The sequence below is a fragment of the Aspergillus glaucus genome (genome assembly GCF_001890805.1).
Source record: "Aspergillus glaucus CBS 516.65 unplaced genomic scaffold ASPGLscaffold_11, whole genome shotgun sequence".
Classification (NCBI taxonomy): Eukaryota; Fungi; Ascomycota; class Eurotiomycetes; order Eurotiales; family Aspergillaceae; genus Aspergillus; species Aspergillus glaucus.
Window position 1 is genome coordinate 87116 of NW_019170463.1, and position 21078 is coordinate 108193.

Here is a 21078-nt window from a genome sequence, read left to right on the forward strand (position 1 = left end):
AGAATCACCATCGTCCAATCGGGATACCAGAGCCTGAAAGACGTTCTCTGGTAGGGGTGACTGCCGGCCTAAAACTTCAATGGCAGCCTCTCTGATTTCAGAATTACCGTCACTTTCCCTTAGAAAACTAACTATCAGGTCCAGTAGATTTGACGAAATATGTGGTCGGCTAAGCAAGGCTCGCAAGATAGCAGTCTTCACATCAACTGGCTCATGTGCAAGCATTCTGTTCAAAGATTTCTCAGGAAACTCTGCTTCACGACACATATGCATCTCTTTATGGAGTTCATACTCGTAAAAGGACCACAGTCGGCATTGATGTTCCATATGAACTCGGTGATTCTCCAGTCGGGATTTGCTTTTTGAATGAGGCACTTCACTGAAGCAATGCATGAGGAGCCGTTGATGCGCTGGCCCCAACAGGTCTCGTGGTTCACTCTCTAGCAGTTCAAGAAATTGACATAATTCCTCTTCGCCCTTATCATAGAGTAGCCCCACCACAAACCGCCATAATATGTCATAGCGTCCGCTATATTTCTCTTGTCGAATGAAGCTTTTGGGTGATGTCTGTTTTTCGCTTTTCTGATCTGCTGGGTTGAATTCGAGATAGGATAGTGATGTGTTGGATACCCAGCATCGTACAAAATATTGTGCTGCAAAGAATTCTTGGAAGGTCAGATGGAGGAAATGGTAATTACGGACTTCATGATCAGCTGAAGGGTCTGATGTACGCAGAAATGAAACTCTGTCAAGGATGTCATCAGACATCCCAGAAAAACTGGGCTGCTCGTATACCATATCACGAATAGCTTGCTTGAACTCAATTGTGTCATTAACCAGGCCAGTAAATGCAAGGAATTCAAGCAATTTCATCTCAGTTTCCATGAGGTTTTCAACCTGCGAGCGTGTTCGCAACTCTCGGGATCGAGAGCCGTTGAGCGGTCCTTGTTCATTTCCTTTACCTAATTGCAAGATGTCCTTGTTCCACAACTTCACCTCAATGGCTTGGTAGAGTGCGGTCATGGTCTGTGGTGCACCTCCTGGGCCCAATCCCTTGTACCAACTGTAACATAGTGCGTCTAGCTGAATCGGAATCTGCACAAGTCCCTGCATCACCCAATGGCTTTTGATAAAGGCCCGGATTTCTTCCACTGACGTTTGATCTTGCACAACTTTAGCCAAATAATCTTGCACTTGGGCCGGGCGAAATCCAATTGTTTCCAATTCCAAATCAAATGAATTCAGATCGGGCGAGGTCACTGCGTATGGTCGAGATGTAATGATGACGTTTTGTTGATTTAAAAGGTCCTTAAGCTTTTCTATTAGGTCGATTCCAGAAACATGCCGTTCCCCAGAGATTTCATCTAGGCCGTCAAGGAGTAACAGAGTCTTCTGGTCAGTCGGGTCAAATATAGCCTCATGCAGAGCTGAAACTAGACAAGCTCGTTCTCCTTGCAACGCGAAATATTCTTCATGAAGCAGTTCATTCAAACTTTTTGTCCCTTTAAAACTACGCAAAGGTATCCAGATGATGCGGTCAAAGTATTCTGCCCATAGCTGAGCATGCAGGAAGTCATGGATAATCTTCTTGCACAGTGTTGTTTTCCCCACTCCTGCACGTCCCCGTATCAAGATCCGCTTGGGTCGAGCTTCGGTGCCATCAGGGCAATTCCACTTTTCAAACAACTTAGGCAATGTCACATTCTTGTCTGTATTTGATGTCGGAACTTTCATGCGGCTGAAAAGGGTAAAATCAGAAGACCGTGCTGCTCTATCAGATAATTGTTTGTCATTCTCCCGTGCGTGCTCGGTGATGGAGAGATTGATGTAACATTGGGCCATGTCCAGTGGCTTTCCAGAAAGGCGTCTAATTTCGAGGCGTCCTCCCTGGTTGTAATATTCACGGATCTGAAGATCAGCATAGAATTTATGGGCTTCTTTGCACTCTGACCATGCTCTGTCTAACAGGTCTGTCGGAAGAGTCTCCATGCATAGATATTGCACATTGAAGCGTTGTAATCTGCTCTGGCCGTTCTTGTTTTTCCATCGCCTAATAAAGTGCTGTCTCTCCGAGGCAAGATCTTTCCAGTGAGCCTGACTGAGTGTTTCGGCAATCAGTCGAATCCAAATTTTGACATATGAAGATTGCAATTTCCCTTGGGGAATGATTTGATCTAGTAGATCAATGATTTGAGTCTTAGCTGTTGAATCTCCAATTTCCCATGCTTGTTCAAGCCGTACATACAAGCCGCACCAGAAATGATCTTCATTGTCATACCGCTGCTGTTCAATGAAATCTTTCAACATCGGGAATTGTCGGTCCGCGATTAACAGGCTGGTGTACCGAAGAGCTATGTACCACCCGTTGCTCTTTGATAGGTTTCGCATGTCTCCAACCACTTTTTGTATGTCTTGGGAACCGGTATAGGCGCTGTGAGTTGCATCAACCAAATATTTAAAGAGAGCGAGCAATTTCATCACATCAGGAGCAGCATCAACAATCCTCATGGGGTCCATTGTTGGAATGGCGCCAGCAATTTTCGCCGTTGCCTGAATGAGCATGCTGGTATGGCGCAGTAGTGCCTGGTAAGGACCCTCATCATCAGGTACGGAACGTAGAGCTTCATATGCATAACTAGCAGCATGTGAAAGACGAGGTTCCGAGTTATCCTTCAGGTTCCTCAGCTGTTGCAGGAGAGGTTCATGGATTATTTCTCGATTCAGTCCAGAGAGCTTAATGTCGACCATGGCATCCAATACAATTGAAATAGTGCAAACCAAGTGGTACTGAGTTTCCAGTTCTGTCCGACTGCTTGCCTTATTTAGCCTCTGATGCAGACTATCAAGCACTGACCCGAGTTTGGCGGTCTCAGCAGACAAGGTAGCAGGAGCACGACGGAGAGCATATGCGAAGTTTGTCAGGAGATCTGGATCAAGGATATCACCATCGGTAGTGCCTCGAATGATGGCGTTTGCAAAGCCTGATATGAGGGAGTGGTACTCATTGGCATCAATAATGGATGAGAGTGCAGCAGCCTCCGCATTGTATGATTTTGGGTCACGCCCAAAAATGCGGATCATGCAGGTTAACAGCGCTGTCAAGGCTCTCCGCTCTCCCAGGCTGCAGTCAGGACTTGACAAGCGCTGAATGAGGCACTTGGTCTGGGTAGGTCTCCATGAATGATGTTGATATACCGCCATCATTGATTGTCACGTTCAACATAGATATTTCTCGGCCTGTGAAGAGGTACAGCGTTATGCGTTATAGAGTATTTGCAAAGTGGCTGGTGGAAGAACTGACAAAAACTACAGCTGCAAGAGCATTGATGACTTGTCAAGGCTTTACTCATTGTAGACAAGTTATCGGATGATTGGCTGATCGGGCCTAGCCAGAGGCGGCCTGCTCGGACTGATCCGTACCCGTACCCGTAATCCCAGGTCCCCAGCCAAGCCAAATCAGACACCGATGAGAATCCATGGCCCATTTGCTTTTTTCCCTTTGGCGCTTCCTACTCTGTGCACTCATGGAACCTGCCTCAACCAATCATTCTGATATCCCACATTGATATTGAGACAGTGCTGGATTCACTGCTCTGCTTCTCTACTTACAGATCCATAGCAGACGCAGTGAATTACGTGCCTTGCTGCCGCCTATGTTGCATCATTTTTTAGGAAAGATTTGTTTGTGGCTATGTGCAGATGCCAAGATAGCTCGGTGTTTGAAGTTGGAAAAGGACAGCCAATGATCAGTGGCTTAGCACGCCATTGGATTAGAAGGATTCCAAAGGATTGAGATTGCGCGGCGCTGGGCGACATTGGGTGATGGCTCACCCTCATCTATAGCGCACTCACTCTAACTCACCCCTGGTCGCGCGACCGACAAGCGGCATCACCCTTTAACTCACCCGGGAGACACCCACCGAACTATCATCCGCAGTTAAGCCACATGTTAAGTGCGGCCAACCGTCAATTCTGCCCTTTTCTCGTTGCCGCTCTAAGGGTGATGGCCGGGTGAGCATTAGTTAGGTGCAGGTGATTGAGGTGATGCCTCTAGAGTTGAGGGTGAGTGTTGGGGTGATCAGTGGGTGAGCAGGGTGATGAGTGGGTGTCAACTACTATGCTCGGAAGGATGTCATAGGCACTATTCGGAGTAAATAGAGGAAGAACTCTGATTCTCGATATCTATCTATTGTACGGCCTTTTTATAAACAATCTGGCGGCCGTCAACTAGTCGCAAAGGGGAAGGTGACAAGGTCGTTGCGAAAGAAGTTCAAAGAGACAAAAGCAGTACAAAGTGCATAATGCATGTATGCGGTGGCCATAGTCAAAAGGATGCTGGCTGCATAGCCATAGTCCCCCGATCCTATCATCATATAGTTGCATCCGTCCATGCATATGCTCGGGCAGCCGTAAGTTGTACACGTATGCTGTAGATAGGCAGGAAAGTCAGGCTCTGATTGGTCGCGAGGCCCGCGACATCTTGAATCGTGTCAGTCCACCGCAGTACTGCTGCTATGGTGTGAAACTTCTGTCAAACTGATGTTCAAGACTAGATCAATTGAATCTGAACCTCCATAGCCTCCTTCCCCAAGTAAACAGGAGAATGCACTTTCCTAATATATGACCAAGGGCCAGAAGTAGTCCAAATCTAAATCACATGAAAGGCTGCCAGAGTGTGGCCTTCAGTAATGCTATCACATCACCACATCCACTCAATGTAGATTCATTACCCCCTGAGGGGCCCTGACTTCCCTGTAAATGCCCCAACAGCCTCCAGAATAATCCTTAAGTCACCTCTGGTTGGCTCAAAAACAGTGAATGGCTTGTCTGCAACTCCCTATGCTCCACACTACCACCCATTTCTCTCGCCATACCCACCTGCATTCGTTGCACCAACACTGGCAAACCATGATCCTTGATGGTGCCAATATACCAGACAGGCACATTGTCACGGGCTCGGAATAGAAGATAATATTGAACGGAGTTCCTATCTAAGCTATTGTAGCCATCGACGAAAATATCAAATCTGGGGGGGAAAGAGAAGAGGAAATCTATCTACAGGAAATGGAGGTTTTATAAGCGTTTGTTTGACATCACCACTCGTCTAGTATGTTGGTGCCGTTTGTCGGTGTCAGCCATTGACGCAGCAGCCATTGACGCAGCACTGAGCCGTTGACGCAGTGTCAAGCCGTCACAATATCATGGGTTCAGCTTCGAATTAGGGGCTCAGCTTTCAATTATCAATGGTTTACATTATATCTATAGTACAGTGTCTGGTTATGGTTCTGAAGAGTCAAGAGTGAAGTAATCAAGCTATATACCCATCCAGTAGTCTCAACTTCTTCCGTATTCTACCTGATACACGATGCTGCGTATCAGGGAAGTCAGGGGAGGGTGATGCCCTGTTCTTATCTGGATCCGCAAATTCATCAGCATTAGAGTCTTCCTCATTGTCAGAAGTAACTGCAGGCCGCTTTCCAGCGGTGACTGCTGAGAGTGGCGGTACATCCGGGGTTGCCTGCATAATTGATGTCGCAGCCGGTGTATCAAGACATATCTTGACATCCTCCTCATCATCACTAATAGCCTTGAAAGCATGTGTCTGGACATCAAGTGCTTCAGCTGAAGCGGCCATCTCATGGTCTAAAAGATACTCTTGGAGAATCAGCCGCTGCTCCTCCTTGATATCAAATCTTGTTGTGCACATGTATAACATGATATCGCGAACAGTCTCTGGGTTCAATGACCCCCGGCAGTAGTGGCATACATCCCGGGCAGAGTTAAAAAGATGCTCAACTCCAGCACCAGTCACTGGAATTGACATAATATCACGGGCAATGCTTGCAAGAATAGGGAATTCCCTCTGATGATCTTTCCAGAAGATCCGAATAGATCCTTTGATGGTAACTGTCACGGCCACTCATCTAGGGCGCATTCCAGAGAGATAACCGCTGCGTCAGGAGCAAAAGACTAGGATACTAAGCCGACAGGCTTAGTACTGCGCTCACTTATATAGTTAGGTGGTTCATGCCGTTACAACAGGGTGACGGAACAGCTGTAAAAAACAGAGATGAATCATCAATTTTATCCAGCCAAAAGAGGAAAGGCGTCAAGAAATTATGCATATGCAGGTTCATGCGGGTCGGTGGAGGTTGAACCTCACCTCTTGAGGTGAGGTTCGAGGTTCCGGGGTAGGGACCCATGCGGAGGTTCAAAGCCAGGTCTAATCAGCGCCGCAAAGGTCAGCCCACACGGGCCGAAAGCCATCCGAGTCCCACCAAACCGGATAATGCGTAAATGCCCGCCTGTGATTAGCTGCCTGGAACCCCCCTGCGTGTGGTATGTCCACTCCGTAGTGGTATGTTCAATTTAGCAGGATTAGGATTCAATACAGAGTACTCTGTAGTAGGGGGGAATATACTGTACACTACATAGCACATAGTACTCTCGCCCAGATCCTTTCTTTTTTTACTCCCCTCTTCATGAAATAGTCTTCTCCTTCTCTCAGCCTCTGCTTCTTCTCTCTTATTCAAGACCTGCTAGGAACCACAATGTATGTGTCCCCTCCGCTTTTTTGCGACCCCCCACCCCCCCAGGGTGGTTGAATTATACTCTTGTGGAATTTGTCGCATATTGACCCTTTTTCTCCTAGGAATTCTACCGTGCTGCCCCCCGGCACCTATTGGGGCCAATATCAGGATATCACCAAATCCAATACCCACCTGAGCGTGGCAGAGAGATTGTGGGTTGCATGGTATGCGTGGATGCAGAATGATGTCCTGGCCACTGGCATAATGTCCTTCGCCGTCCACGAGTTGTTCTACTTCGGCCGCTCTCTTCCGTGGGTTTTCATCGATAGCTTGGGTTTCTTCAAGAGATACAAAATTCAAAGTGTAAGTGGCAAGCCTAACATCTGGCACTAGCCGAAATCAACCCAATTCCAGCCGCCATCGAAACTAACATTCTGCCTCAGAACAAAGTACCTTCATTACGCGAACAATGGGATTGCGCCAAGTTTGTGCTTCTGAGCCACTTCACCGTCGAACTTCCTCAAATCTGGTATGTTCCTGCCCTCGACGGAGTGGTATTCTACCTGACGTTTGCCTTTCGGCCGATTGAATAATAACGGCTATTCTAGGCTTTTCCACCCAATGGCCCAGTTCTGCGGTCTATCAACATCGATTCCTTTTCCGTCTCTCTGGACTATAACATATCAAATTGCAATATTTTTTGTGATGGAGGACACTTGGCACTATTTTCTCCACCGAGCTCTTCATTGGGGTCCACTCTACAAGGCTATTCACAAAATTCACCATCAGTATTCCGCACCATTTGGTTTGGCCGCCGAATATGCTTCTCCTATTGAAGTGATGATTCTCGGCTTCGGAACCGTCAGCTGCCCGATCCTCTGGTGTGCTTTCACCGGTAACCTGCATATTCTCACTATGTATATCTGGATTGTGTTGCGCTTGTTCCAGGCTATCGATGCCCACAGTGGCTACGAATTTCCTTGGAGTCTTCACCATTTTTTGTCTTTCTGGGCTGGTGCTGATCATCACGACCTCCACCATGAGAAATTCATTGGGAACTACTCAAGCAGCTTCCGCTGGTGGGACTACCTCCTTGACACCGAATACACTCCGGAAGCCCTGAAGCGCCGAAGAGGGGAAAAGGTGAAGGCAAAGAAGACACAATGATCTGAACGTTAGCAGTGACGGTCTGCCTATTTTCTCTTCAATTCAGGTGTAGGCTCTGTCTGGAGCTACATTCTGTTCCAAAAGAATCTACCCACTCTTTTTTCCGAATATCAAAATTTCAGATCAAATTTAAATCTTTCTGAATATTGTTTTGATACTTTGAACTCTAGTTATATATATCATAATTGATAAACCGAGACAATCACCGTACCCGCGTGGAGGATGCAACTGAATCAATAGAGGGCTTCTGGAAACTGGCCCGTTGGGCACGCCGCCGCCGAGGTGTCCAACCAACCTACACACCAACTCTTCACGCAGGGGACCAAACATATGACACTCCAGAAAGGAAAGCACAGGCACTGCGGAAGACGCTATTTCCCCCACCTCCTGAAGCAGATCTCTCAGACATCCCTGGTTATGAATACCCTGAACCACTACAGATGCCTGCCATTACAGAGAAAGAGGTCTGTCAGGCAGTCCGGCGGGCTGCGCCAAACAAGGCTCCTGGCCCTGATGGGATACCAAATCTGACACTACATCGCGCTCTAGCCATTCCGGCCTTCCTGGGCCATCTCACTAATCTGTTTGATGCTTGCCTGCATTTAGGATACTGCCCAGAGCACTTCCGAAAGTCAACTACAGTGGTATTGCGGAAGCCCGGCAAACCTGATTATGCAGACCCAAAGGCATACAGGCCCATTGCACTGCTTAACACAATCAGAAAAGCATTAGAAGCAGTCATTACAACCCGCATAAGCTATATGGTTGAAGCGCACAGTCTCCTACCACAGACCCACATTGGTGGCCGCAGAGGGCGATCATGTGAGCATGCTATTCACCTGCTGCTGGAACGAGTCCATGCCTCCTGGTGTATAACAGCTATGAGATGATAGGCAGTGAAGAGCATATCATCAATGTTGATTGGTGGCTGCGTCTTATTATTATTATTATTTAATCAAGTTTATTGTCCATATCGAGCCCTAAAGCTATGACAGACCATGTTCCATGGGCAGTATATTCGGCCCCTATCTGTTCCTGGAAGCGCATTCCCCATCTTTAAACCTTCTAATCGTTTTTCCTCGCCTAAGACCGCTTATATGCGTAGGGCATTCGAGCTACCCAAGGTCTCCTCGTGATCATCTCACCGGACCTAGGCTACCCTCCATGCTAGCCTTCACCTGACCGGTCCGCCTTCTCTAGAACATCTAAACCCCACTCATCATCTCTCGCGGCCAGTTCTTTTGTGCGTTGGATATACCCTGGGGGTAAAGCCACGTCTGTGACGGAAAGAAATTCCAAAGGGGATTTTGTGGCCTTAGGCTCCCCCAAAGGCCTGCCCTCTGGGTGGTCTTCAGCTGCAATGGGTCTCGCAACCCCAACCCTTTCTAGAGCTCCATAAAGCTTGCTTCGTTGACGCCGCCACTGCCGGCATTCGAATAGAAGGTGGCACACAGTTTCATGTAGTGCTCCGCATCCCCGGCAGGTCGCCTCGTCCCGGGCCTGAATCCGGTGTAGGTAGGTCCCTACTGCTGCGTGTCCTGTCTTTAGTTGAAAGAGGCGGCTAGCCAGGTTCTTAGGGGCTGCGGTGATGTTTTGGACTTGGTTCAGAAACACCGTTAACTGGGGTCGTTGTGACATCCGAGTATGGCAGGATTTTGGCGCGTCTGGGCGGGAGCCATGCTACAAGCCACATTGGCTGCCGCAAGTAGGGTGAAGAGAAGTTTGAGTATGTTATGGCCATACCCTTCAACAAGAGATATCTGTGTTGAAGATGAAAAGATCGTAGAATCACGGAAGATGAGCCGCCTCTCGTGGCAACCTTTTGCAGTGGTGCAGAAGTGTTAAATGTTGGAGAGCCTCAGGCTTCAATATGCCCCGCTCCTGATTGGCCCGCACTAGCGAGCCCACACACAACTGCCGGATAGAGGCGATCCACCCTCATCCATCTACACAGACACAGAATACAATAGTATCGTCGATGCCGCTCCTTGCCATAGCCTGATCCACATTAAATATTGCGTTGCTAGGCCCCACAAGAATGGGCTACCGAGCTTGTTTTGTAAGGTGTCCCAGGCTGTTGAGATGGAGCTACCGTGAGGAACGAATGCGAGGGGTCAATGGACTGCCGTGTTCGTATTTGAGCGTCTCACGCTGGATAAGAATACGGGTGGGTCTCCGACCCTAATCTACCTGGTGGACCGGACTTCAACATTAATACAGAGTAAACAATTAAAAGACCCACAAAACCAAGTTTCGGGACATCCGTAGGAACCCACTGTGGAATTGGTAGTCGTCCCAACAAATACGAGTACGAACTCAGCCACATGATCCTTCAAGGTTGCTATCTTTCTGTCCTCCCCAAAGCATTACACTCCGATCTTCTGAATGATTTTCAGTAGGTATGTCTTCTGCCTCAGGCCCCTAGAGCCCTCAACTTGCTGTGTGGTTGGATGACGGGAATTGGAACCCTTTTGGTGTATACGTCTCTGGTTGCTGTCGGCCGCCCTACAACCAGAGTCCTTCGCCGCATTTTACATAGTCTACTCGTAGCTACAGTAGGAAGGCTCCAGCCTTACACAGTTACCAATCATGGTGGATATTCTATTTTACCTTCAGAAACTTGTAACACTCGAATAATGGACGAACACACGGCAAATTCAGTGGTTTCTGATAACGCTGCGGACAATCAACGTCTTCTGAAAAGACATCGCGCCCGCCACACCAAGTCTCGCGATGGCTGCTATCCTTGCAAATCCCGAAGGGTCAAAGTATGGTCATTAAGTCATAGTCCTTCTGATTTCCCGTTGCAGACCAGATGCTAATCTCAAAGTGTGACGAACTTAAACCCGCCTGCGGCACATGTTCTTCCAGAGGCGAACCTTGCTCTTACCCCCGCCCACGCATCCCTTCGAAGAAACCCCCCAGATCTAGAAGAGAAGAGACAGGGAACGACGATAGATCTCTATTACCGGATTCTTCCGCGCCCTCGGATGGAGGTTCACCGCTTGGTTTGATTCAGCCATTGGGAATAAATGCGACATTACCAGCGGTTTTCTCGAGCCAGTCTAACCATTGGCATGGGGCCCTGGCCATGAATGATTTGAAGCTCCTTCAATTTTTTCATTTGTACACCGCGAAACAAATGTCATTACACCCAAGGAGAGCCATGGTCTGGCAGCGGATCATCCCTGAATTTGGGAGCAAAAATCAGTATCTGATGCATCTGCTCCTGGCACTGGGGGGCATCCACATGATTACGCAGCAGGCTGAGGCCAACAGGACTGGGGGATTTGGAGACTCAGATACAGTGGACTTACCAATCATTGTGGAACATCATCAAAGAGGGCTGAAAGGCTTCAGAGAAGAGGTGTCTTGCATCTCTCCGTCCAATGCTGAACTTGTTTTTACAGGTTCTTTGCTGCTTGTTGGGTTTGCCTTTGCATCCCTTAAGATTCAGGAGCTCAATTCACCTACTGAGACTCCCGAAGAGATGAACAGCGCCACAGAAAATCCCTCTTCAATAAATGACGTCTTACATCTCAACTGGTTATACCTCAACCGAGGGATATCATCTATAGTAAATGATCAATGGCATGTGTTGAAAGCCAGCCGGCTCCGGCAGATGGTGGTATTTTCACATGGTGATGAGTTTTGGAAAGATTTACCATTCAATGCACCATCATCTCGACTTTCTCATTGCTCACCCCGCCTATTCAAATTTGCCGAAGGTGCCAGCCAAGCAGTCGCCAACATAAAGGCTTCTTTGAATGCGCTTGAACCCACTGAGGATGACTTATCCAGCTGCTCGGGTACGCCGACATCCCAGCCTTCAGCATCCATGACTCAAGACTGGGTTGTGGACGCGCAGTCTGGGGCCTTGGACATCCTGGATACGGTGTATTCACGCATTCTCTCCGTATTGCGGTGTGCAGCAACCGAGAAACCTGCTGACATGGAGATCCAGTTGGATTTTGAAGAGGCGGCGATTTTGTCCTGGCCAGTCCTGCTTCCAAGTCCATTCTTGGCGTCGCTTGAGAGAAGCAAACATAATTGCCTTCATGGACACTCACTCGTCATCCTTGCTCATTTCTATTTGGTAAATACTCTAGTTGATACTTGGTTTCTGAGGGGCTCATTTGAAAGCGGGATACTCAAAATCAATGCGCTTATCAGTACCCTGAATGAGAGCCAACTGTCAACATTCATGCTATGGCCCAATGAGGTCATGAATTTGCCACAGACCTGTACTCCTTAAATCACATATTTACGACCAGTGAAGTACCTACTGGCACGACTTGGACGACCCTGGGCCGTGATGGCTAGTTATGAATAGAGACTGTTGAAGATCCCCTCATTAGATAACTTGCTAGATCACTTGCTTGATCACTTGCTTCGTAGTCCTAGTATAGATCTTCTTCCAGTTCATCGCTTACATCAACAGTTCATCTCCATTACCATCATTGCTAATAATCTCGAACAGAGACTGCCGAGGGAAATGGGCGCCTAGAAACTACTCAGTCTCGTCGATAGATAACAGTAAAGAAGGACTGCATTAAACGATGATGAAAAGCTCATCCTTGTGATGGACAAAGAAGTTAGATTCTAGTGAGCAGGGAAGAGCTTTTATGCTAGGGCAACAGCTACTAATCATGTGATTTGTGAGAGGTCTCAAGACATACAACGAAGACATTACGGGTAACGTGGTTGGATCGGCACCTAAGCCCCGTGGACGGCTTGATGCCTTGGGTAATCACCAATCTGGATAAGATGTCGGACGATATCTCGGTGATAGCCTACGGAGTAGCATTCAGGCCATGTATGATGAGCCACTTCGTGCATTCTCATTGACTCGCTAATCCCCTTTCTCTGTTGGCCTTTTCTCCTTTTTCATGTATCTAGTCAATCATATGCATACAATCAATTGACTACCTGCTCCCTATCGCTCCACATAAGTTAACTACAAGCTCGCTCCAACTAAATGGGGATCGGCGAAACCGAGAACTCGAATACGAGTGGGTCAAATTACACATGTCAGTGCCGATTTATCAGTACCACGGATACAAAGAGCAAAACATGAAGAAAAATCATCCCTGCTTTGCCAGATACGATTACGACGCTCAAAGGAATCCCTCCAGGGTTCAATTCATATACCGAGCCAGCGCGCTCAGAAATGCATATCAGTCAACTCCTTCTGCCGCTCATTCAAGACGACAAACTTCGAACGGTCCCTTCAATTCTCTGAAACGCCTCCTCTCAGTCGAAGTATACTTAGCCACTTTCACAGTTGGTTGGTTCAGTTCCAACGCCCATCAATCATGGCTTCCAACGGGGGTGGAGAGATAGATTTCAAATTATACCGCTATACGCCCTCTCTTGTGGCTGCAATCATCTTCATTGTTCTGTTTGTCCTCATGACTTTCTATCATCTTTACCAGGTCGTTCGTACACGATCCTGGTACTTTACAATCTTCGTCGTTGGAGGAGCCTGTAAGTTGAACCGGTCTCAATACCAGGCCTTGCAAATCCCCTCATGATCTCCACGGGAGCCCATAGCATTTCTGACAGGTGTTGCAGTTCAAATCATAGGTTACATTTGCCGCGCGCTGGCCCATAATGACAAAGAAAACATCTCACTTTACTCAGTTGGTACCATCATGATTCTTCTTGCTCCTCCTCTCTATGCAGCCTCGATATACATGACTCTCGGCCGACTCATTGTGCACTTGGGCGCTGAGAGTTTGAGCGTGGTGCCAGTAAAATGGCTTACCACAATTTTCGTCACCGGAGATGTGATCGCTTTCGTGATGCAAGCAGCAGGTTATTAGCCCTCTCCATTCACATGCTCGTCCGGGTCGATGAAAGCTAATTACGAATGAAGGCGGCGGGATCATGGCAAGTGGAACTATCAGCGCGATGACCACCGGCGAACACATCACAATTGGCGGTCTCGCTGTACAATTGGTGTTCTTCAGCATTTTCATCATAGCTTCAACAATTTTCCACTACCGAATTCGCAATAATCCCACCGAGAAGACTTTCGGCCTATCGCGTTCATCTAGGATACTGCACATGACTGCTTGGGAAATCATCATGACTGGGCTATACGTGGCCAGTATTCTAATTCTCATTCGGTCGATTTTCCGGCTCATTGAATACGCCCAAGGCAACAATGGATATCTCATCAGCCACGAGGTGTACCTGTATGTCTTTGATTCAACGTTAATGTTCTTCACCATGGTTGCGATGAGTATTTTCCACCCATCCAAGGTCCTTTCTCAGTCAACGAAGCCACGACGTGCTTCGAGAAGGACGCATTCAGCAAACACAGAGTTGCTTCCGACAAGAGAAGTCTAGATTGTCATTCGATTTACGAACAATGCTGCAAGGTTCTTGTCACACGATGCTTGGGGTACAAGGCCTAGAATCCTTTAAGTGAGCCAGAGGGCGGGTATTGTTTTTAGGTTCTACATGACTCTTTATCGCCATTATGCCATATATTCTTTATGGAGGTCTCTTCTATCTAAGTAGAGAGCGAAATGGCCAAATATGGCCGGATAGTAAGCGAGATAGATACAGTAAATGTGCGTGTAAATCATCGAGTTCTAGGGTAAAAAGACACTTATATGACTCGACATTCGGAGACGAGATGTTGAGAAAGGAAGTATGAATTGGCGGATCTAGCACCTCCACACTACTCGCTAGAAAAGACGGCTTCATGGGCGGAACCAGATGTTGAATGAGAGAAAACGAGAACATTGCCAATACATACGATAATACGAGTACGAGTGGGGCCACCTTAATCCCGAGTTAAAAAGGGTGTCGCGGCTGACCCTTGGAAGTCCAGACCATAGCCACCACTAGTGACTGATCGTTCCCTGGTTGCACCTGGATTCCAGGCATTTATGCTCGACCTTCACCTTCATCTTACTTGAGGGAGAACTGACATTGTTTCAAATCTTCCATCATCCTCTGGACTTTTTTTTTTTTTTTTTTTTTTTTTTTTTTTTCCCAAAACGTTATTTTCGTCCATACTATCCACCCTTTGAGCTGCGCAACCATGTCCAGTAACTATCGTACTGAAGAGGTTTTCGAACTACCGGGGGAACCTGTAATGGAGCCCATGCCCTCAGATTTTAGCAAAGTGGGCAGTAATCTGAACGGTATGATGGCTTATAGCATGTTGATGGAACTTGGCAGCCGATATATTGACATGCGGGTCACTTAAATCAGATGACGGCCGCATTGATATCGATTGGGACTCAAATCTCGTGCGAGGATTTTCCATGCTCTACAATGGTCCGTTCCTAAGACATCCTACGACACCGCCGCCAGAATACTCGGAGCTACCGACGCAAGATGTCGGTCTCACAGAAGCAGACCTTCATCCTAGAGCAAAATACGGAGAGCCCACCATAGATCAAGAGACTAGGCCCTGGAGCATCAAACTAAACATTGTCCTCCAAGTGGTGGGCAGTCGAGGCGATGTCCAACCTTTCATTGCCCTTGGAAATGAACTTGCACGGTACGGACACCGCGTGCGCCTCGCTACGCATGACGTTTTCGAAAGTTTTGTCAGGAATTCGGGATTGGAATTTTACCCAATTGGAGGCGATCCAGCGGAGCTGATGTCATACATGGTTAAAAATCCCGGCCTTATTCCTAGCATGAGAGGTCTTCGGGCAGGCGAGATCCGTCGCAAACGCATCATGGTCCGGGAGATGCTCGATGGATGCTGGAGGTCATGTGTGGAGCCAGATATGGTAACAAACCACCCATTCGTGGCTGATTCTATCATCGCCAACCCACCAAGCTTTGCACACGTTCACTGCGCCCAAGCGCTCAGCATTCCAGTACATCTAATGTTCACTATGCCTTGGAGTAACACAAAGGCTTTTCCACACCCGCTGGCAAACATGAAGACCGAGGATGCAGATCAAAGCTTCAGAAATTATGCGTCTTACGATATTGTGAACTGGCTTGTATGGCAAGGGTAAGCATATACGCGACTATCTTGAAAAATACGATATAGTTACACAGGGCTAAAAAGTTGCGTCAGGGTCGGCGATGTGATCAATCAGTGGCGAAAGGAGCTGGATCTAGATGAAGTGGCCATGTTTGAAGGTCCTCATCTTGCTAAAATATTAAAGGTTCCGTTTACCTACTGCTGGTCCCCAGCCCTCGTCCCGAAACCAGTAGATTGGCCGCCTTATATAGGTTAGTACCTCAGTGTCAGCCTAAAAGAGATTTCAATAGAGATAACTGACAAGGTTTCTAGACGTCTGCGGTTTCTTCTTCCGTGACACCCCACAATACGAGCCTCAGACTGATCTCCAGGCCTTCCTTTTATCCGGGCCACCACCAATTTATGTTGGCTTTGGCAGTATTGTACTTGAGGATCCCGCTGGAATCACAACAGCTATACTTGACGCGGCAAATGCAGCCGGTGTTCGGGCTATTATATCAAAAGGCTCATCCAACTTGGGCGGAACATCTAACAATAACATTCACTTCATCGAAGATTGCCCTCATGAATGGCTTTTCCAACATGTGACGGTTGTAGTGCATCATGGAGGCGCTGGCACGACAGCTTGTGGTCTCCGGAATGCAAAACCAACCATCATTGTCCCTTTTTTTGGCGAGTGAGTGGCAGAAAGCCTATCCTTCTTCAATTTGCTAACAGTTTAAAAGCCAGCCGTTCTGGGGTTCTATGGTTGCTGCAGCGGGTGCCGGTCCTGCTCCTATTCCCCATAAGGAGCTAAGTGTTCATGCACTGGCTGAAGGTATACGGTATTGCCTTACAGACCGAGCCACACTCGCCGCCTCCGCAATTGCGGTAAAGATGAATTCTGAAGCCGGGACCCAAGCAGCAGTTTCTTCATTCCACCGGCACCTTCCACTGGATCGTCTACTATGTGACATATGTCCCGGGCAAGCAGCAGTGTGGTTCTTCTCCAAAGACCACAGAAAAATCAAGATTTCAAAAGTCGTGGCAGCAACGTTGGTGTCTCACAATTTGCTTGACCCAAAACTATTGGAAATGTACGTGAAGATTCTGAAATGGCTTAGCGTTTTATTTCATTGGAGTCGCGTAACTGATCAGTATTCAGACATCCACTCAAGCCCATCGTAATCGAAAACTGCCGATGGGATCCTATCACGGGCGGAGCCTCTGCCGTTATGGGGACTACGACGGACCTTACTGCTTCCATTTTAGGTATTTTCTATAAGCCTTTTGAAGAGTATCAAGATTACCGAGTAAGCCGCCGAGACTGGCCCTCAAGTAGTGCGTCTAGTCAAGCTGCAAAAGGATCTGCACGCAGTTCGTTTTCTGGGAAACGCTCACCGCAGAAGACAGATTGGGAGGGAGCCAGCAATGGGCCCAGCCGCGTGAATAGTATGATTTCCACAGCGAACGCGTCGTCAACCTCTGAAGAGCTTTCGGGCCGCCATAGACCTAGGCTTGCTGCGAGGATGGCAGGAGCGTCGATGAAGAGTCTTGGCAACTTTGTGCCGACTGCTTTGAAGGGCATGACTGTTGATATCCCACTCGCCATGACTGAGGGAATGCGCAATATCCCTCGGTTTTATGGTGAAGAACCTCGGGACCACGGTCCCGTTACTGACATCAAGAGTGGTTTTGCCCTTGCTGGCAAAGGTTTTGCATGGGGGATGGCTGAGGCTGTGAGCGACTTGGCCGTAAAGCCGTACCAAGGTATCCGAAAAGATGGCGCGAAAGGGGCAGTGAAGGGTATTGGCAAGGGCGTGGCAAACATGACATCTAAAGCTGGCTGTGCCATGTTTGGTGTCTTGGTGTACCCTAGTGCCGGCATTGCGGAGAGCCTGAAATCGTCAGTTTATTCAAGGACGAGAAAAAACATTGTCAAAAAGCGCCATGCCGAGGGAACATGGTTACTGGAGAATGGCGGATATGCGGAAATGGACAGTGTCGTTACCACGTTTCAAGGGATGCTAAAGGGTAAAAATACCTGAATTGATTACTGGGTAAGCGGGACCAAACGAGATAGAAATAGTTAGACCTGCGAAGGGCAATATGAGAAACTTCCAAATGACAACTAAGCTATGAATTATACCAAGGATGGGGAGCCGGATCCTGGGTTACTATTTAACTCTTACTGTCTGTACCACGGAGTGCATCTACTGGGAAGAGACGACTAGCATACTGCGAACCTTTTAACCAACGAGTTCGCTCAATCTGAACAACTTGGTAGAACGTTTGTTTTCTACAGGCTAGTATTGTATATTGCCGGAACTTGCCTGTAACTTTTATCATATCTGAAATTTGGGGCCAATCGGAGAAGGTAGCATGTAACAGGAGGTACATGTAGAGTATCTAAGACAACAAGGTTGCCAATGACTGCCCGTTATCTCTTGAGGAAAGCTGGCACAAAAATCACTTTTCCCTCTTGGCATTACTTTCACATTTAAGCCTGAGAAAACTTTCCGTCTCCCCTCCATCCAGGCTATCGGACTGGACTCTAAGGTTAAAAGTTCCAAGCAGGTATGCCAGGATTAGGCCTGGAAATGGAACCGCCAAGAGATTTTCCGAGTATAAACCATTAATTATGGCAGACTTTCGAATACGAATAAGAAAATTCCATATTTGATTCCACCTCTAAGCTACGTTATATTCGGGAATATTAATGGCATCGGGTTGGTCCTCCTGCTCGTATACGCTTTCGGCATGGGCTTAGGCGGGCGACTCTCGGAGTGGGGCGCTGGCGCCTTCAACTGGAACCGTAAGAAACCTCAGCAACCAGACTTTCGACCGCTAAAGACGAATGTTGATCCTCGAATCAGGGGCGTACTCGTTTTCGTATAGATACCAGAACTATCGTGTTCGTACCCTGCTCTGACGCCACAGTAGGGATCGGGCCACGGTGTGTCCACGACGCTGTGATACCGCCTCGTCATCGATTATCTCACAACGACCTATAAAAGCCTTAATGATGTTGAGACGGTGGTCGTATGTCACACAGTTGAGTACTACGGAGAAGAGAACATGTTGTCAGACAAAACCTTGAAGGCCATTGGTGCTGCAACACTCATCGCGCTTCTCGCCGCTCCCAAGGGAACCGACGCGTTCGCCAGCACCGGAACCACCCCACTGAGGGAGGAAGCAGACAAGAAGGACATTCTCATCGGGTCCGGGGCAATCAATCCGACCTACCTCAATGATCCTCAGTTCGCGGCCGTCCTTGCTGAGCAGTTCGACAGCCTCTCTCCCGAAAATGAGATGAAGTGGTCGTTTCTTAACCCGACCAAAGGGCACTACAACTGGGACACGCTCGACCGCCTCGTTGACTTCGCGGAAGACAACGACATGGCAGTCAAGGGACACGGGCTCATCTCGAGTTGCTGTAACCCCGACTACCTGCTCAACATCACCGACCCCACAGCGTTTCGTGCTGCGATGACGGCTCACTTCGAGGCAGTCATGCACCGGTACGACGGCAAAATGGGTCGGTGGGACGTCGTCACCGAAGCCCTCCAAACGAAGGGCGGCGGCCTGAACGCCAAAAACGACTTCTACAAAGTACTCGGTCCCGGCTACATCGAAGATGCCTTCCGCATCGCCCGGGCAGCAAACCCTGACACCAAGCTGTTCATCAACGAGAATCTCGTCGAGTCACTCCCCGGCAAGCGTCAGGAACTCTTCGACCTGGTCTCCGGACTCGTGGCAGACGGCGTCCCGATCGACGGAGTCGCCCTGCAGATGCACATCACCGAAGTAGCCCCGATACCGGGCGTGATCACGGACATGGTCGACTCCTACAAGGCGCTCGGACTGGAAACGGCGATCGCTGAAATGGATGTCCACACGCTCAACGCCACGCTCCAGGCTGATATTTACGGCGCCGTCGTCGGCGAGGCTCTAAATGCAGGAATCACCGACATTAGCTTCTGGGGCTTCACGGATAAGCACGCCTACACCTGGCTGCCGGGCGCGAAGCCATTGATGTTCGACGGGAACTACACCGCCAAGGGTGCGTTATACACCACTCACACTGCCCTAACGAACTTCGTCAACGCTCCCTAGGGAGCTCGAGCACCATCGAGCCATCAGAGATTGCACTTTGCGCGATTGCGGTCACAGCCCTAAGAGTTTGACCGTATATATATAAAGAAAAATAATGTCGGCAAAAGAGGGTCGCGATCTTACTAGCGCGTCCGAGGAATATTTAACACTTCCGAATGTCTGGTTTCTTCTATATTCGTAAGGCTCTTCTTGACAGCCTTATTAAGCTCGACCCCTAGTTATCTATTTTGTGTTTTATTTTTAGTTATTTAATCAAGTTTATTGTCTATATCAAGCCCTAAAGCTACGACAGACCATATTCCATAAACCCGAGGCTGGCAGCTAGCCTACAGTCTTTTGTCCTTTTGAGTTTCTGAGGCAAATCTCCCACTATAATCTTCCTGATCCTTTTCCTCGCCCAAACCGCCTGTATGCGCATGACTCGGAGAACTACCGATCATCCTCCCACTTGAATCCGCTTTCGATTTATGCACCACCGTCGACTCCCTGTACGACCGAACAATTTCCCCCAGCCTACTTGATGCCAATTCGAAACACTGCATCCACATGTCCTCTGGATGCCATCCTATTGGATTTCCTTCATAACCGGCAGCAAGAAGCGGCCCAGGGAGTACCGAAACAGAATACGGTCGGACCACCGTACCCGAGCGTGTCCTCGTTGCTGAATCCTGATAAAAGCATGTACTCGCATCCTGTCTCAAAAGTGTTTACTGACATCTTGCAGGCGCTTCCAAACTTCGCCTTGCTCCCGGACCAAGTGGCGGTGCTATATTTGATGTTCCTCCTCATGCGGTTGCAGATCTACCAGGAACTATGACATTTCTCTCGGTGCACATTAGCACCATTTTCCACCAGTAACTTTAGCGCATCCATGTTGCCAAGTTCGGCAGTGACCCTGAGCTAATACAGCTCATGAGTGACATTGTGTGGCTGTACTTTACTATGATGATTCCCATATTCATCGTTCAGGGTCTTATAATCGGCATACTCATTCAGCGCGAACGTCCAGTCCTCCCCTGCTGGATAGCATGGGCAAATGAACTTTTACCTCTTGACTGGTTGCGAAGCGCATTGCACGTAACATGGCCATTTCGCATGGTATGGTGCTATTACTTTCTGGGTGACTGTGTCTGTGTATGGTGTTCAGATTACGCTTAACACGCTCTTCTTCTGGGTTGCTTGGGGCGGGTCTCGATGAGCCAAAACGTCTTGGTTTTGACTGAAAAATAGGCCGTAGCATGGGACTTACTCTTGGTACTAAAAGGATATGACTGCGGAGTTCAACTGTGACGGCTCAACGCCAGACAAACAGCGCCAACATAT

The 21078-nt window shown here is 48.2% G+C and overlaps 8 protein-coding genes across 8 annotated transcripts in view; 6 read left to right on the forward strand and 2 right to left on the reverse strand.

Annotated features, from left to right (window-relative positions):
• The window catches only part of ASPGLDRAFT_47394 (uncharacterized protein), a 4806-nt gene extending 1166 nt beyond the window's left edge, over positions 1 to 3640 (reverse strand). The window contains exons 1-2 of the mRNA XM_022546667.1: positions 3610 to 3640; positions 9 to 3531 (exon numbers count right to left, since the gene is read on the reverse strand). Of these exons, the coding sequence (XP_022400423.1) occupies positions 9 to 3201 (3193 nt within the window). The 5' untranslated portion in view covers positions 3202 to 3531; positions 3610 to 3640. The remainder of the gene's footprint in view (positions 1 to 8; positions 3532 to 3609) is intronic.
• Positions 3641 to 5246: 1606 nt separating this feature from the next.
• ASPGLDRAFT_47396 (uncharacterized protein) lies at positions 5247 to 5759 on the reverse strand (the record flags this gene model as incomplete). Its single annotated transcript, XM_022546668.1, has 1 exon — positions 5247 to 5759. A coding segment is annotated over exon 1 (394 nt), but the record flags the coding sequence as incomplete, so codon positions are not given.
• A 710-nt stretch (positions 5760 to 6469) lies between these two features.
• ASPGLDRAFT_47398 (sterol desaturase family protein) lies at positions 6470 to 7894 on the forward strand. Its single transcript, XM_022546669.1, has 4 exons — positions 6470 to 6553; positions 6653 to 6893; positions 6974 to 7059; positions 7139 to 7894. Coding segments are annotated over exons 1-4 (888 nt in total). The 5' UTR covers positions 6470 to 6551; the 3' UTR covers positions 7698 to 7894.
• Positions 7895 to 10263: 2369 nt separating this feature from the next.
• On the forward strand, positions 10264 to 11971 carry ASPGLDRAFT_47401 (Zn(II)2Cys6 transcription factor domain-containing protein). Its single transcript, XM_022546670.1, has 2 exons — positions 10264 to 10465; positions 10528 to 11971. Exons 1-2 carry the CDS (start codon positions 10334 to 10336, stop codon positions 11950 to 11952), a joined length of 1557 nt encoding a protein of 518 aa, XP_022400426.1. The 5' UTR covers positions 10264 to 10333; the 3' UTR covers positions 11953 to 11971.
• Positions 11972 to 12926: 955 nt separating this feature from the next.
• On the forward strand, positions 12927 to 14189 carry ASPGLDRAFT_171879 (RTA1 domain-containing protein). Its single transcript, XM_022542752.1, has 3 exons — positions 12927 to 13184; positions 13272 to 13514; positions 13576 to 14189. Exons 1-3 carry the CDS (start codon positions 13013 to 13015, stop codon positions 14049 to 14051), a joined length of 891 nt encoding a protein of 296 aa, XP_022400427.1. The 5' UTR covers positions 12927 to 13012; the 3' UTR covers positions 14052 to 14189.
• Positions 14190 to 14754: 565 nt separating this feature from the next.
• Positions 14755 to 17890, forward strand: ASPGLDRAFT_74542 (uncharacterized protein; the record flags this gene model as incomplete). The annotated part of the gene is made up of 6 exons (XM_022549737.1): positions 14755 to 14857; positions 14928 to 15687; positions 15754 to 15911; positions 15973 to 16336; positions 16386 to 16736; positions 16805 to 17890. The coding sequence occupies 6 exons, from the start codon at positions 14755 to 14757 to the stop codon at positions 17685 to 17687; spliced, it is 2619 nt and encodes an 872-aa protein (XP_022400428.1). The 3' UTR covers positions 17688 to 17890.
• Positions 17891 to 18347: 457 nt separating this feature from the next.
• On the forward strand, positions 18348 to 20064 carry ASPGLDRAFT_150015 (endo-1,4-beta-xylanase). Its single transcript, XM_022542097.1, has 2 exons — positions 18348 to 18454; positions 18516 to 20064. The coding sequence occupies exon 2, from the start codon at positions 18718 to 18720 to the stop codon at positions 19753 to 19755; it is 1038 nt and encodes a 345-aa protein (XP_022400429.1). The 5' UTR covers positions 18348 to 18454; positions 18516 to 18717; the 3' UTR covers positions 19756 to 20064.
• Positions 20065 to 20141: 77 nt separating this feature from the next.
• On the forward strand, positions 20142 to 20678 carry ASPGLDRAFT_337848 (uncharacterized protein). Its single transcript, XM_022544359.1, has 2 exons — positions 20142 to 20432; positions 20480 to 20678. Exons 1-2 carry the CDS (start codon positions 20276 to 20278, stop codon positions 20611 to 20613), a joined length of 291 nt encoding a protein of 96 aa, XP_022400430.1. The 5' UTR covers positions 20142 to 20275; the 3' UTR covers positions 20614 to 20678.
• The last annotated feature ends 400 nt before the right edge of the window (positions 20679 to 21078 follow it).

Excerpts from the sequence above, each read along its gene's own strand:
- ASPGLDRAFT_150015 (XM_022542097.1), top strand. The coding sequence starts at position 18,718 with ATGTTGTCAGACAAAACCTTGAAGGCCATTGGTGCTGCAACACTCATC.
- ASPGLDRAFT_171879 (XM_022542752.1), top strand. The coding sequence starts at position 13,013 with ATGGCTTCCAACGGGGGTGGAGAGATAGATTTCAAATTATACCGCTAT. Across the intron at positions 13,185-13,271 it reads CTTCGTCGTTGGAGGAGCCT|TTCAAATCATAGGTTACATT; the intron begins GTAAGTTGAACC and ends CAGGTGTTGCAG. Across the intron at positions 13,515-13,575 it reads TTTCGTGATGCAAGCAGCAG|GCGGCGGGATCATGGCAAGT; the intron begins GTTATTAGCCCT and ends TTACGAATGAAG.
- ASPGLDRAFT_47401 (XM_022546670.1), top strand. The coding sequence starts at position 10,334 with ATGGACGAACACACGGCAAATTCAGTGGTTTCTGATAACGCTGCGGAC. Across the intron at positions 10,466-10,527 it reads GCAAATCCCGAAGGGTCAAA|TGTGACGAACTTAAACCCGC; the intron begins GTATGGTCATTA and ends CTAATCTCAAAG.
- ASPGLDRAFT_337848 (XM_022544359.1), top strand. The coding sequence starts at position 20,276 with ATGCCAATTCGAAACACTGCATCCACATGTCCTCTGGATGCCATCCTA. Across the intron at positions 20,433-20,479 it reads GTTGCTGAATCCTGATAAAA|GCGCTTCCAAACTTCGCCTT; the intron begins GCATGTACTCGC and ends GACATCTTGCAG.
- ASPGLDRAFT_47398 (XM_022546669.1), top strand. Across the intron at positions 6,894-6,973 it reads AGAGATACAAAATTCAAAGT|AACAAAGTACCTTCATTACG; the intron begins GTAAGTGGCAAG and ends ATTCTGCCTCAG. Across the intron at positions 7,060-7,138 it reads GTCGAACTTCCTCAAATCTG|GCTTTTCCACCCAATGGCCC; the intron begins GTATGTTCCTGC and ends CGGCTATTCTAG.